The sequence below is a fragment of the Salvia hispanica genome, chromosome 2 (genome assembly GCF_029641045.1).
Source record: "Salvia hispanica isolate PSC_SH4W2 chromosome 2, Shi_PSC_v1, whole genome shotgun sequence".
NCBI lineage: Eukaryota > Viridiplantae > Streptophyta > Magnoliopsida > Lamiales > Lamiaceae > Salvia > Salvia hispanica.
Genome location: NC_142693.1, coordinates 23,094,067 through 23,109,335, shown reverse-complemented (window position 1 = coordinate 23,109,335; position 15,269 = coordinate 23,094,067). Strand labels below are relative to the sequence as shown.

Below are 15,269 nucleotides of genomic sequence, written 5' to 3'. Positions count from 1 at the left end.
TGAAGCGGCTAAACTTCATGCTTATATAGGTAGCTCCTTTATTCTTGCACCTACATTTGCAATTTTTCAAAAGAACTATTAAGATATATATATTCAACCTCCTTAACTTGTAGGTCCGAACACATACCTTGGGACGATTTTCAAATGTGTTCCAATCTCCAAAGATTAAGTTTTCCACATTGAATTCTGCATCTAGTGTCATACTAAATGGGAATTGGGTATCTTAATATCAGAGATTTGTAGTGGACTTTAATCCCATCCCTATAGCCGATTTGTGCACAAGATCTCTACTTAACCCTTTGGTTAAATGATCGGCTAAGTTATCACGAGTTCTCACAAACTCCACAGATATCACACCATCCATAATAAGTTCACGAATCATGCTATGTCTAACACCTAAGTGTCTTGACTTTCCATTATACACTTGACTATATGCCTTAGCCAAGGTAGCTGCACTATCACATCTGATAGATATAGGTGATATCGGTTTAGGCCACAATGGAATTTCATATATTAAATTTCTTAGCCATTCAGCCTCTTTACCAGTTGCTGCTAATGCCACAAACTCCGATTCCATTGTTGAATTCGTGATACAAGTTTGTTTCTTTGATGCCCAACATATAGCACCACCTCCAAGCCGGAATACCCAACCACTTGTGGAAGAATGATCTTCCATATTGGTGATTCAACTTGCATCCGAATAACCTTCAAGAACAGAAGGAAATCCAGAATAAGTCAACCTATAATCCATGGTTCCTTTTAAGTACTTAAATACTCGATTCATTGCTTGTCAATGGATTAAATTTTAATTATGAGTATATCGACTCAATTTTCCAACTGCAAAGGCTATATCGGGTCTAGTACTAATCATAGCATACATTAGTGATCCAATAGCCTTTGAATATTCAAGCTGATTCACAACAACTCCTTTATTATGCACGAGTTTTGCACTAGGATCAAAAGGAGTCTTAACTGAAGAACAATCTTTGAAGTTAAACTTTTCCAACACCTTCTCAATATAATGTGATTGAGAAATAGAAATTCCTTGTTCTCCATGTGTGATCTTAATTCCAAGAATCACATCAGCCTTCCCCATGTCTTTCATCTCGAACTTAGATGACAAAAATTCATTTGTTTTATCAACTTGATCTTGGTCAGTACCAAAGATCAACATGTCTTCTACATATAGGAAAATGATAACTCCTTTACCGGTAGCATCAAATTTGCAATATACACACTTGTCTGCTTGGTTTAATACAAAACCATTCGACAACACCACGTCATCAAACTTTTGATGCCATTGCTTGGGGGCTTGCTTTAGTCCATAAAGAGATTTTACCAACTTACAAACCTTATGTTCATTACCAAGCATGACAAAGCCTTCTGGTTGTTTGATATAAATCTCTTCATTTAATTCACCATTCAAGAAGGCAGTCTTAACATCCATTCGGTGAATTACAAGATTATGTATAACAGCAAGTGCTAACAATAATCTAATTGTGGAAATCCTCGCAACAGGAGCATATGTATCAAAGTAGTCAATGCCTTCCCTTTGTCTAAAGCCTTGGATAACCAATCTGGCTTTATATTTGTCTATGCTTCCATCCACCTTCATCTTCGTTTTGAAGATCCATTTTCTATTTAAAGCTTCACAACCGGGTGGTAAGTCCGTCAGTATCCAAGTACCATTTTGGATTATAGAATCCATCTCCTCTTGGATTGCCTCTTTCCAAAATGCAGAATCTCTTGAAGCCATAGCTTCTTTGTATGTCCTTGGATCATCACCAATAGTAAAGCAATATTGATATTGAAAATTAATTTCATTTCTTGATCCTTCAAGTAAGTACAATTGGAAATCATTTCCAAAAGACTTAGCTTTTCTTGCTCTACTACTTCTCCTAGCCTCAGGAGGTGTATCCATCACTTTTCCAGTTACATCATCAGAGTTACTAGACCTTGCAATCATGCCTCCAGGTTTAGGTATAGACGTGAATCTATCCTCATTGCCAAATTCAGCATCCCTTGACTCAATAATAGAGTGCACAGATACATAGTCATTGGGTTCTAAGACATAGAACCTATAACAAACAGAATTCTCTGAATACCCCAGAAACACACAATCTATACCTCTTTGACCTATGATTTTCATTTAGGGTCAGTTAGTCTTACCACTGCTCGACAACCCCAAACTCTGAGATAACTCAATTTTGGTGGTTTCTTATGCCAAAGTTCATAAGGGGTTATCTTGTTCCTTTTGTTAGGAACTCTATTCAACAAATAACAGGCTGTTAACATAGCCTCACCCCAAAATCCTTCACTTAGGCCAGAATAACACAACATTGAATTAATCATTTCTTTCAACGTTCTATTCTTTCTTTCAGCTACACCATTTTGTTGTGGTGTATATGGAGCAATCGTTTGATGTACTATACCAGTCGATTCAATATACGCTGGATCATAATACTCACCTCCCCTATCAGTGCAAAGAGTTTTAATTTTCACACCATAATAAAGCTCTACACTTTCTTTAAAGATTTTAAATTTATCAAGAGCTTCATCTTTGGAATGACCGAGATAGACATGGCAAAATCTAGTAGCGTCATCAATAAAAGTAACTACATACTTTTTATTACCAAGTGATGGAGTTGAATGAAAATCACACAAATTACTATAATCACTATGTATAAGTTCTAAACCTTAGTAACTTTATTGACATTCTTATTGAAAGGTTGTCTAGTTATTTTAGTTAACATGCAAGTTTTACACTTTTCATTGTTCAACTCGAATGCTGGTATTAAACTCATTTTCGACATATCTTTCAATCTCTTATAATGTACATGTCCAAGTCTAGCATGCCACAATTCTGATTTACTAAGTTGATTACTAATACTTGTAGAAGTCATGCAAACAGAATTATTAACAAAAGAGACGTCTAGATTCAACCTAAACATGCCACATAGATAACCGAAACCAATAAAATTACCATGCCTTGACAGAATGTATTTGTCACTTTCTAACACTTGTTTATAACCACAATTATTCAATACAATTCCATAAACTAGATTCTTACGAATACCAGGTACATATACAACGTTTTCTAATACTAAGGAATTTCCAGAAGTAAATACTAGGCTAACAGTTCCTATTCCCTTGATTTGTTCAGTTGCAACGTTGCCCATCTTCAACGAAGATCCATCTTCAATTGGTTTAAAATCCTTGAACCATTGACGATCTTTGCATACATGACATGTTGCACCCGAATCAATCCACCATGACAGATCATCATCCTGCGCATAAAATGCTTCAGAGATTATTGATGCATAATAATTCTCAACAGAATGATTATTAGGTAAAGAAAACGAACCTGATTGCTTTTCAGGATCCTTGGATCCACTTGAACCAGCCTCGTTTTTCCCCTTTCCTCCACCCTTTCTAGACTTACAATCCTTCTTGAAGTGCCCGGATTTACCACATTTCCAGCAAGTCAGTTTAGGCTTCTTATTTCCATCCTTACTGTTATACCCTTGAAATTTCCGTTTCCCTTAAAACTTACGTTTCTCTTTACCAGCCTTTGAGGATTCACCCTCTTCCACCATGTACACAGAAGAACCAACCATGTTTTTAGTATTACTAACAGAACTCTTTTCCATATCTCGTATGGACTGTTCAATCTGGAAATCACTTCCAAGTTCGACCAAGTTCAATTCCTCCTTCTTGTGTTTCAGATTATTTTTAAAATCCTTCCAAGAAGGTGGCAGTTTATCAATAATACTAGAGACAGAAATGGATTCATCCATTTTCATATCATATTGGGAAAACTGTCCCAATATCCTCAACAATTCGTTGTATTGTTCCATGACAGGCCTCGAATCAACCATTTTATAGTTAATAAAGTTACCAACAAGAAATTTCTTGCTAGAGGCATCTTCTGCCATATATTTGGCTTCAAGGGAATCCCACAATTCCTTAGCAGACTCAACATTTTGATATTCATCAAATAGAGAATCAGACATACCGTTTAAGATGTGACCACGACATATGTAGTCATCGTTCTCCCACTTCATCCGCCTCCTCGTCCGTTCCAGAGTTTCGTTTTCAACAGCCTCGGGCATGAGAGTACTCAGAACGTACACCACCTTGAGATTTGTCAGCATGAAATGCATCTTCTTTTGCCAGCGTCTAAAATCCTGGCCAGCAAACTTATCCAACTTCGCGAAACCTTTCGCTCTTTCCTTCATCGTTTCTTTGTTCGACATTATTGATTTGATCATTGTTAGGGAGATCCAATATATAGAACAGAAAAACGGATATCTGAAAGTCGTGATAATCACTTTCAGATCAAATCAATTTCGGTGGTTCTACCAAAGTTATTTGATCGGATAAAATTCAGAGAATGCAGAAAATTCATGTGTATTCGAGATCATGAACCAGAAGAATTGATCAGATTTTGAACAAGACGAACCGGTGCAGCTGTTGACGAAACAGTGTATCCGTTGGGAATCTTAACTGAAAATAACTGATTTTCAAAAGGTTTCCAAAATTGCAAATTAGTCCTTTGACTTTCAGAAATTATATTTTCGGATGAATTTCTAATACAACTCGACCCCAGCCAGGGGCTCTGCCCCTTGGACCCCGCCAGGGGCTGCCGCCCCTTGGTTCCCGCTACCCGAGGGCGCTGCCCCTAGACCCCCATTCATCTGTTTAGGGGCTTCGCCCCTAACGTCATAATGAATTCAAATAAGTGTGCACTCCGCACCTCCATACTTAAATGATGTATCATTATAACAATAACCGATCAATCAAGTTAATCCAATTACACTAAAATATCCAACAATCCGCCAGTGATTTCATCAACTGTAATAAGATGTAATAAGACTGGAGGGAACATTTAATTTAAGATAATCGTGTTAAACAATATACTCCCTCCATTTATTCTGTATGGAAAAGTGAGGTGGCTAGCTGCAGATGTTTTGAGCCATGCGTGATGGTATACCTAAATTTGATTATATTATTGGTGATCCTCAATGGTGGGGTTTATATGAATTTTTAGTTAAATTGTCTCTTCTCAAATTTTTGTATGGATCACACCTTTAACATTTTTTTGTTGTTGTGAGTTTATATAAAAGAAGTCTTATCTATGAAGTATAGATTGTGTATGATATCTTTTTTGTATTCTCCTTTGCCCATACTTCTTTTTAGTATACGAAAATTAAGGAATAAAATTTTAGTGGGTTCATTGGAATGAAAATAGAATGAAAGAGGGAACGAAAATATAAGTAAGCAATGGTAGTAAAGTAGGAGATAATTAAAACAAATGTAAAGTAAACGAGATTAAATGTATTGAATTTTATTATAATTGATATAACCGCAATGGAACGATTCAATTAGAATGATGCGAAGGAAATATTTAATTTAAAGATAATTGTTTGAAATAATATGGAAAAGTAAGGTGGTCCAGCTGTTTTATGCCACGTGTGATGATATACCAAAATTGGATTTTCTAATTTGTTATGGTGGGGGCTTATTTGATTTTTTTTGAAAAATTGTCTCTACTCAATTTTGGTAAGGATATCCACCTTTAGTAACACGTTTTTAGTTGCGAACAATATCGGGTGTTCGATGAGGTATATCTTTGTGGGGTAGTGATCTAATATAATAGAAGTCTTATTTATATTATATATATTGTCTATTAGGAGTACTATATTTGATTATAATTTCCTTTTGTCCACTTTTTTTTCTTTTATCTATGAAGATTAAGTAATAAATATTTAATGTATTAATTGAGGAAAATTGAATGAAATAGGAAATGAAATAGATAAGTAAAGAAAGAATGAAATAGAATAGAAAATGTGAAATACTCCTAAATACATGAACTTCGTGTAACTGTGTGATAATAAAATGAGAAAAACAAAAAAAATCCAAATAGATGGATATAATTTTGCAGGACAATACTCGTCAAGCCCAACTTAACAGCCCACATTTTGGCCCAATTTTAGCAGCCCACATTTCATGCACATTGCAGTACATTTTTTTAGCGGCCCAAATAAATACCCTCTTCGTTCCATAGCATAGTGTCATTTTGCCATTTTGGTACGTTCCATAATAATAGAGTCATTTATCTTTTTAGTAACATATCTCAACACTTTGTGAAAATTGGACCGCCGAAGAAGATTGTGAAGATACCGCCGAACATGGAAAGAAGAGAAAATAGGGAATATAATTTGTTGAATATGTAATGAAAAAAACTTAGTATTTCCAAATTATTACTCCTTCCGTCCGCCACCATTAAATGTTCCATTTTTCTTTTTTCGTCCGTCCGCCAATAAATATCTGTCTCATTTCACTTTTTACTATATTTTGTATTATAAAACTAAAAAATAAAAGTAGGACTCACATCCCTCTAACTTTTTCTATTCACTTTTCTTTACAAAGTCAAACAAGTCAGTCAAATATGAGAAATTTATTAATGGACGAAGGGAGTACAATAAAAGGCCTTATACACTGGAGATAGTTTTTTCACACACTTAATGATTGATACTCTATTGCTTTTAGGACTCTGCCAGCACTTTATCACGAAAAGATAGCTAAGAAGTGAGTTCCAAGTGAGTGAAAATTACGGTTCCAGGCTCGTCTACGGTGAGGACATATGCGGTGTACTTCTTGAATGAGGTCGAAATGCCTAAACCTTCCGTAGCCAAGACCTGGGTAATGTAATACCCAGCAATGCTGTTAACACTGTCAGCCTTTAACACAGACATAAATGTCAAGAGCTTCGGCTCCGGATTGTTCGGTTCCGATGCCAGAATCCGTTTGTTGTATTCCGACACCGTAAATCTTGAGAGTGTAATAATGTCCAGTGCCTTGGGATCGAGGGGGGTCAGCGCCTTGAGGTCGGGGGTAACACTACCCATCAGCAAATAAATCAAAGATTAGTTCATAGATAAAAAATGATTCAATATTTCAATCTTTATAATAAAGTGAACCACTATTAAATGTCTTATAAATTCTTATTTGGACAGTTTACATGAATATCTCATTTCACTTTTACTATTTTTAATAAGTGGACCTCATATTTCAATATAACTTTTTTCATCCACTTTTCTTTACAGACCACAGGGAATAATACTCTTAGGTATTGTCATGCAAGTAGGGACATACGCTGGGAAAACGTCGGCCAATGCGACATTAATTGGGTCGGACGACGCAGCTGCTGCGGCCAACCCGGCCAACGTGAGGCCCCGTGTCGTGTTGCTGCTCTCTGCCGCCGAGGCCCTCACCGCCAGCGGGCTGCAACGGGTGGTGGCCTTGGCCGGCTTCGGGGCGACGGCGCCACCAAAGAAGGATGCGGTCATGGTCATGGATGATGCCATTGGGAATATTAATTGATAGTATATTTAATTTAGAAGTGTGTGTGTTTGTGTGTGTTGATTTTGTGATTAAAATGTATACGCTATATATAGAAGTGGAGGGTTGGGGTTTCATGCAAATGTGATCCGTTTATATTCAATCCGGAAAGTGATGTGGCGCCAGTTGTTTTGTGTCACATGTGATGGAATATCTAAGTAATACTTCCTCCGTCCCAGATAATTCGTCTCAGTTTTCTATTTCGGTCCGTCCCACATAATTTGTCCCACTTCACTTTTACCATTTTTGGTAATGGACTCATATTCCACTAACTCATTCCTACTCACATTTTATTATGAAACTAATGTATAAAGGTAGAACCCACATTCCACCAACTTTTTCAACTCATTTTTCATTACAATTCTTAAAACTCGTGCCCGGTCAAAGTGATCCGAATTATCCGGGACGGAGGGAGTAATTGGTTTTCCTAATTTGTTATGGTGGGGCTTAAAATTGTCTCTACTCATCAATTTAATTTGTACAGCTTTTGTAACACGTGTTTTTTTTATTAATGCACCTTTTATGAAATTGTGTCTACATTCTCACGTTTATATGTGTGGGGATATTGTGTCCACTCAATTTTTGTACGTTTATATAAAACAGGTCTCATTTATAAATTATAGATTGACTACGATATTTTATTAACTACGAAGATTAATTAGGAATAAATGTTTAGTGGCCTAATTGAATGAACAAGGGAATGAAATAAAATAGATAAGTAAAAAGATAATAAGGACTGAGATGATTGAAGAATGCAAAATAAGAAAGAGAATAAAGTAAACTATATCAAATATTTTTTTTATCCAGTGGCTGATCCGTGATTTGAAAACGGAGGAGGTGGAATTATAGTATTAGCTTGATTTAGTGCGAATATGACTATTTTTTTTGTTGTTCGGGGCGATGCCGGAGGCAAACAGAGGGGCCAGATTTTTCAATCTTTATTAGTGGCGAGCCCCACTTTTTCTCTCTCTAATTAAACACTTTAACCAATAACTCCTAAAATTCCGTGCCGGCTAAAAAATATGTTATCTTAGCCGGGATGGAGGAGTAGTACATTCTAACCGGAAAAGTGAGGTGGCTCCAGCCTCCAGTTGTTTTGTGCCACGTGTGATGGAATATCTAAGTTGTAGCGATAAATAATTGGGTTTCCTAATTTGGTATGGTGGGGCTTATTAGATTTTTTTTTTGTGAAAGGCGATAAATAATTGGGTTTCCTAATTTGTTATGGTGGGGCTTATTAGATTTTTTTTGTGAAAGGCGATAAATTATTGGGTTTCCTAATTTGTTATGGTGGGGCTTATTAGATTTTTTTTTAGAAATTGTCTCTACTCTACACCTTTTGTAACACGTTTTTTTTGTTGTGATTAATGCACCTTTTTTGAAATTGTGTTTACATTCTCACCTATCTGTATGTGGGAAAATTGTCTCCACAAAATTTTGTCATGTTTCTAAAAAAAAGTCTTATTTATAAATTATTATTGTCAATTACTATAATTTTATTGTATTCCCCTTCTGCTCATATTTCTTTTGAGAAAGGAAATTAGGGAATAAATGTTTAGTGGCTTCATTTCAGATTAATCACATTCCAAACGCAACTGAATAAATCGAGATACAATCTAATTTATTTTGACGATACTATTGTCTACACACGTTGGCTAAATATTAAAATTCTTACAACATGAGTATTAGACTAGCTACCAAATCACTCCCATATAGTACTTATTAATCTACTCTCTCCGTCCCAATAAATATGAAACATTTGGTTTTCGGCACGGGATTTTATGCAGTGTTATTTTGTGAGTTGATGAAAAGAGAGTAAAGTAGGAGAGAGGGAAAAGTAGAGAGAGTGGTGTTTCCATTTTAGGAAACGTTTCATTTTTAGTGGGACAATCCAAAAAGGAAAACGTTACATTTCTAATGGGACAGAGGGAGTATTAATTTGGGATTAACACATATAAGAGAAATTATAAGAATTGAGAGTAGGAGAAAAGAGATTTGAAAATTTTGAGGAGATGGAAGAGAACCACAGAATGATCGATAAATTATTTTATTCATTCATTATTCTTAGTAATAATAAAAGACTACTTATATTTCTAATATATATGGTACAAAATGATAGGGAAATAAAACAAACTAGAGCAAATCAAAGCTTAACAACTTATGAAAATATATAATACTCCCTCCGTCCTAAGGAAGATGACCCATTTCTTGAACGGCACGGGAGTTTATGCAGTTATATTTTGTGTGGTAAGAGGAGAGAGTAAAGTAAGAGAGATGGAATAAAGTAGAGATAAAAGTGTTTCCATTTTAAGTAATGAGTCATCTTGATTGGGACAGAGGGAGTAATAATTATATTCTAGATTCATGAAGAAACTTAGATGATGTGTTTGTTTCACATATTCCTAATTGAAAGAAATAGCACCATAATTTGTCATGGTAGTGGTGGAATGGCGGTGGAAGGAAGAAAGCTGGTTGTGGCTATTATAATTGTAAGTAAAATTTGGCCAGAAAATTTTATTATTCACCTATTTCCTGCAAAAGTACCAAACAAATTTATTGATGGTAGCAGAAATCACATGCTATGTTTCGCCCTTACCATGGAATAGAAACAAGCAAGATTAATCTATTGAAAGCTACTACTCCCTAGAAGATCACAATAATTTTTAACCTTATTTAGGTAAGCCGTCATGGAGAGTCCATCCTTCTTGACCGTTTGGAGTTGCAGTTTGTATTGCATAATTTTGGCTCTTGACTGACTTGAAAAATTTGCCTCCAATGCTTCCCAGATGTGTCTGCTCGAGCTAAGGCCAACAACTATCACTATGGTGCTTTCAGAGAAAGAGGATTGCAACCAATGGGATAAACGTTGGTCTTGCATATTCCAACTAGAAAATGCTGGGTTTGGCACAACTTCTGTGGCTCCAGTGGGGGTTAGCACTCGAGGGGGAGGGTTTTGTTCCCCAGTGAGATACCCCTCCAAACCATATCCTCGCACAGCGGACAACACATGTTGCTTCCATATGAGGTAATTATCATCGGACAGCTTAATGGACATAGGGTGATTAGGGAAGATTTGTAGTGATGAAGCATTGAATCTTATGACATCTGATGTGTCGCTTTCAGCCATTGGAAAGAGATAATGATGGGAGTAGAAAAGGTTAAGAATTCAAAGAGTAAGGATAGGAAGAAGAGCCTAGGATCAGAGCCTAGGCTCTGATACCATGTTGGAGAACATGGTCAAACTGGAAATTGCCATTTGAATCAATAGAACAATAAACATTGGGAAGAAAGATGAAGTGTTTCCTGTATTAATTCATTCAACTTCACGGCTGATTCCATTGCAGTGTCACTATATATACTATGCTAGAGAAGAGTCTAGAATCAATTCAAACCCTAGCATGACTATGAGACAAACTAGCTACAAGACAAATTACTTTAATTGAAAACTTAAAGCAAATCAGTTCCAAGTATACTAGGTGCCACGAGCTCTCTCCAGCTGTAAATCAAGATACTCCAGTCAAGCTTCCTTTCCAGATCGGATTCACTAATTCAGGACTTGTGACCTTGCATGCTTCTGCATGATTCTTCTTCAGCTCCAACACATGATTAGTTGCAAGTTCTTTATTCTTCATCACTTCATTCTTTGAGCTTGAGTTGATCTCGTTAACACTTCCCCTCAATTCAAGTGTGGATGAGGGACAAATGCTCATTTTGTTTCGAAGACGCGAGAGGAATTGGTATCCCAACGGTTTGGTTAGAACATCAACAATTTGATCTGTTGTAGGAACATATCTTAGTTCCAATCTCTTTTCTTTAACTTTGTCCCTCACAAAGTGAAGATCAAGCTCAATGTGTTTAGTTCTCGCATGGAGAACTGGATTACTTGACAAGGCTATGGTACTCATATTATCAACCCACACTATGGGAATTCCTAAGAGTTCAACTCCCAATTCATCAAGAAGAAAAGTTATCCAGGTTACTTCACAGACAGCTTGTGCCAAGCTTCTATATTCGGCTTCCGTACTGGATCTTGACACAACGGATTGTTTTTTTGAACACCAAGATATCAGATTCTTACCAAAATAAACACAGTAACCACTCACTGATCTTCTATCATCCATGTCAGCAGCCCAATCCGAGTCAGAGAAGGCAATTAACTTGAATTCAGATTTCTGCACATGAAGGCCATAGTCCACTGTACCAGCTAAATACCTCAATATTCTTTTTACGGCTTTCCAATGTGTATCAAGTGGTGAAGCCATAAATTGACTTACCTTATTCACACAAAAACTAATTTTTAGCCAAGTTATAGTAGCATACTGCAAAGCTCCAACCGTGCTTCTGTAAAGTTTTCCATCCAAGAAAGGATCTCCTTCACTTTTAGAGAGCTTGAGGTTAGATAGCATTGGAGTGGGAAATGGTTTAGAGTCAAGCATTTTGACCCTTTCCAATAGCTCTCTGATGTAGGACCCTTGGCTCAAGTGAAGGCCTTGAGCTGTATAAGCAACCTCAACTCCAAGAAAGTGCTTCACTTCCCCTAGATCTTTTAAGGAAAACTTATCACTAAGCTGAGAGATAACCTGATAGCAGATGGAGAGGATCCAGTGATGAGCATATCATCAACATAAATAAGTAGATATGTGATCTCTTTGCCACAGATTCTGTAAAAGAGAGATGTATCTGCTTTTGACTGAGAAAAACCAAGAGCCAAGAGAGTTGACTGTATAGTGAGAAACCAGGACCTTGAAGCTTGCTTCAAGCCATATAGAGACTTGTTAAGTTAACAAACAAGAGTTGGACCACCTTGCTCAAATCCAACCGGTTGCCTCATGTAAATTTCTTCCTCCAAGTCACCGTGCAAAAATGCGTTGTTAACATCTAAGTGAGTTATCTTCCAACCAGCTGAAATAGCTATAGTTAAGATCAAACGAATGGTTGTAGGTTTAACAACTGGACTGAATGTTTCAGTAAAATCAAAGCCAGGCTCTTGTGAAAATCCTTGAGCAACAAGTCTTGCCTTGTCCCTAGCTATGCTACCATTAGCATGCTTTTTGATCTTGAATACCCAAGTATTCCCTATGAGATTCTTGCCGGGTGGAAGCCGAGTTAGAATCCAAGTTTTATTTCTCAGTAGAGCTAGGAATTCTGCAAGCATGGCTGCTTTCCAAATAGGGATCAAAAGAGCTTCTAGAGCAGATCTTGTAATACAGTCAAGGGTGATGATGAATGTTTTTGGCTTAAAAATCCCTGCTTTGCTTCTGGTTACCATTTGATGACGTGGTTTGGCATTATGATTGGGATCAGTTGCTGGATCAAGAGGAGAGGAACATGAAGATGGATGCTCAGAGGGTGAATCATTTGCTGGTGATGACTCAGAGGGTGAATAATTTGCTGGTGAGGAATTAGGAGTGATAGGGAAGGTAGGTGAGTGATTAGCATGTATATTTGGAGATATATCAGGAGGTAGTGGTGTAGAGGTCGGAGATGTGCTTGAGTGAGAAGAAACAGTTTGTAGAGAGGCTGCTGGTGGGGGTGGGGGTGGTGATGCAGATGAGGGAGTAGGAATTGGATTTAAGGCAGGAACCTTGAATGGAAAAACATTTTCATCAAAGATTACATCTCTTGTGACTATAACTTTGCCAGAGGGAAGTAACACCTTGAAACCTTTGTGAGAGGAGCTAAATCCAAGAAAAGTAGAGGGACATGATCTAAAATCAAGTTTATGTTTATTGTAGGGCCTGGTGTAGGGGTAACAGAGACATCCAAATGTCTTGAGATCAAAGTAATTGGGTTTGCATCTCAAAAGAACTTCAAAGGGAGAGAGAGAGTTTAAGATAGGAGTAGGCAAACGATTTATAATGAAAGTGGCAGTGACAAAAACATCATCCCAAAAACGTTTAGCAAGACCAGATTGAGCTAACAATGCCAAGCCCATTTCCACTACATGTCTATGCTTCCTCTCGGCGAGGTTATTTTGCTGAGGAGTGTAGGGGCATGACACTCTGTGGATAATTCCAGATTCAAGAAGAAACTTAGATAGCCCTTGAAATTATCCTCCCCAATCACTTTGCAAGATTTTAATCTTGGCATTCAATTGATTTTCTGCCATCACTTTGAATTGCTTAAAGACACGCTCAACTTCTCCTTTTGTTTTCAACAAATACAACCAAGTGAAATCGCTAGCATGATCAATAAAGCTTACATAATATTTAAATTCATTTCTTGATGTAATGGGGGAGGGACCCCATACATCACTATGTATAAGCTCAAGAAAATTAGAGTGTTTAGTAATGGAATCCATATATGGTAATCTATGGCTTTTAGAAACTGAGCAAGGAATGCAAAGATTGTTTTCTTTAATAGAGTCAAAAGAAATATTACAGTGATTGAGAGCCTTCTTTACTACATCATTAGCACAGTGACCAAAGCGTTTGTGCCATAGATCTAAGCTAAAAGTTGAACTAGAAGTGGAAAAAGCTGAATGAGAAACAGAACTAGACAATGATGAACTTAAGACAGGAACACTGCTTTTGTTCTTATTTTGCGGGGCTGAATAAGCTTGGGAAGTTCTTGAAGTCTTGGATCTTGAGGGTGATTTATGGAGAAAGAAGTGATAGAGACCAGCATCAAGGGTGCCCTTGAGAATGATTTCCTTGGTAACCTGATCTCTCACAAAACAAAAGCAAGGATGAAACTCAAAATAAACATTATTATCTTTGGCAAACTGAGATACACTTAGCAAGTTTTTTGATATTTGAGGGACATGGAGAAGATTGTGTAAGAACAAAGATCTAGATGTAGGAACAGAAGTTGGCTTGAAAATAGAATTACCAATATGTGCTATATGAATTCCATTACCATCACCTAAATGTAGAAGCTTACCTCCATTGTATTCTGTGGCCATATTCAGATTGGAGAAGTCATTTGATATATGGTTTGTTGCTCCAAAATCAGGATACCAAGAAGAGATGGAAGATCCATCTGCTACAAACTCAGAAGGGGCAAGCTGTGAAGGCTGCTGAGTTCTGGTGTGAGCTATGTTGGCAGTAGGACCATTTGGAAAATATTGTTGGTTTTGAGCTCTCATTTGAGGTGGATTGTCATACCTATACCAACATTTGTCAGCTGAATGGTTTGGTTTTTGGCATAGTTGACAAATAAATTTGTTTCCACCAGATCTGCCACCACCTCTTGCTCCTCTGCCCCCTCTTCCCCTGAAGTTGGATGATCTGCCTCCACCATAATTTCTGTAGCTGTAGGTTTTGGCCCCATCATCTCGGTAGTTAGAGTCTCTCTTCTGATTCATTGACTTAGCAAGGTTAGCAGAAGGAAGAGAACCATCAGAATTTATTGTGCTTGAGTTTTTTGTTTCAAGCACAGATTCAAAACTAAGCAGAATGGAGGATGCTTCTTGAATGGAGCAAGCTTCTGCTCTTGAAGTAATTGCCACTCTCACTGGGTGATAGTCAGGACCCAAACCAGATAAAATATGCATAATATGGTCATCCTGCGTCACTCTGCAACCTGCTGCTCCAAGAAGATCACAATAATTTTTAACCTTATTTAGGTAAGCCGTCATGGAGAGTCCATCCTTCTTGACCGTTTCGAGTTGCAGTTTGTATTGCATAATTTTGGCTCTTGACTGACTGGAAAAATTTGCCTCCAATGCTTCCCAGATGTCTCTGCTCGAGCTAAGGCCAACAACTATCACCATGGTGCTTTCAGAGAAAGAGGATTGCAACCAATGGGATAAACGTTGGTCTTGCATATTCCAGCTAGAAAATGCTGGGTTTGGCACAACTTCTGTGGCTCCAGTGGGGGTTAGCACTCGAGGGGGAGGGTTTTGTTCCCCAGTGAGATACCCC

The 15,269-nt window shown here is 37.3% G+C and overlaps 2 protein-coding genes across 2 annotated transcripts; both read right to left on the bottom strand.

Annotated features, from left to right (window-relative positions):
• Positions 1–6,441: 6,441 nt before the first annotated feature.
• On the bottom strand, positions 6,442–7,442 carry LOC125202302 (uncharacterized). Its single transcript, XM_048100681.2, has 2 exons — positions 7,159–7,442; positions 6,442–6,903 (listed from the first exon to the last, which is right to left on the bottom strand). Exons 1-2 carry the CDS (start codon positions 7,368–7,370, stop codon positions 6,585–6,587), a joined length of 531 nt encoding a protein of 176 aa, XP_047956638.1. The 5' UTR covers positions 7,371–7,442; the 3' UTR covers positions 6,442–6,584.
• A 2,585-nt stretch (positions 7,443–10,027) lies between these two features.
• On the bottom strand, positions 10,028–10,531 carry LOC148931830 (uncharacterized). The gene has a single exon (XM_089064911.1). The coding sequence runs from the start codon at positions 10,529–10,531 to the stop codon at positions 10,028–10,030; it is 504 nt and encodes a 167-aa protein (XP_088921037.1).
• Between the last annotated feature and the right edge of the window lie 4,738 nt (positions 10,532–15,269).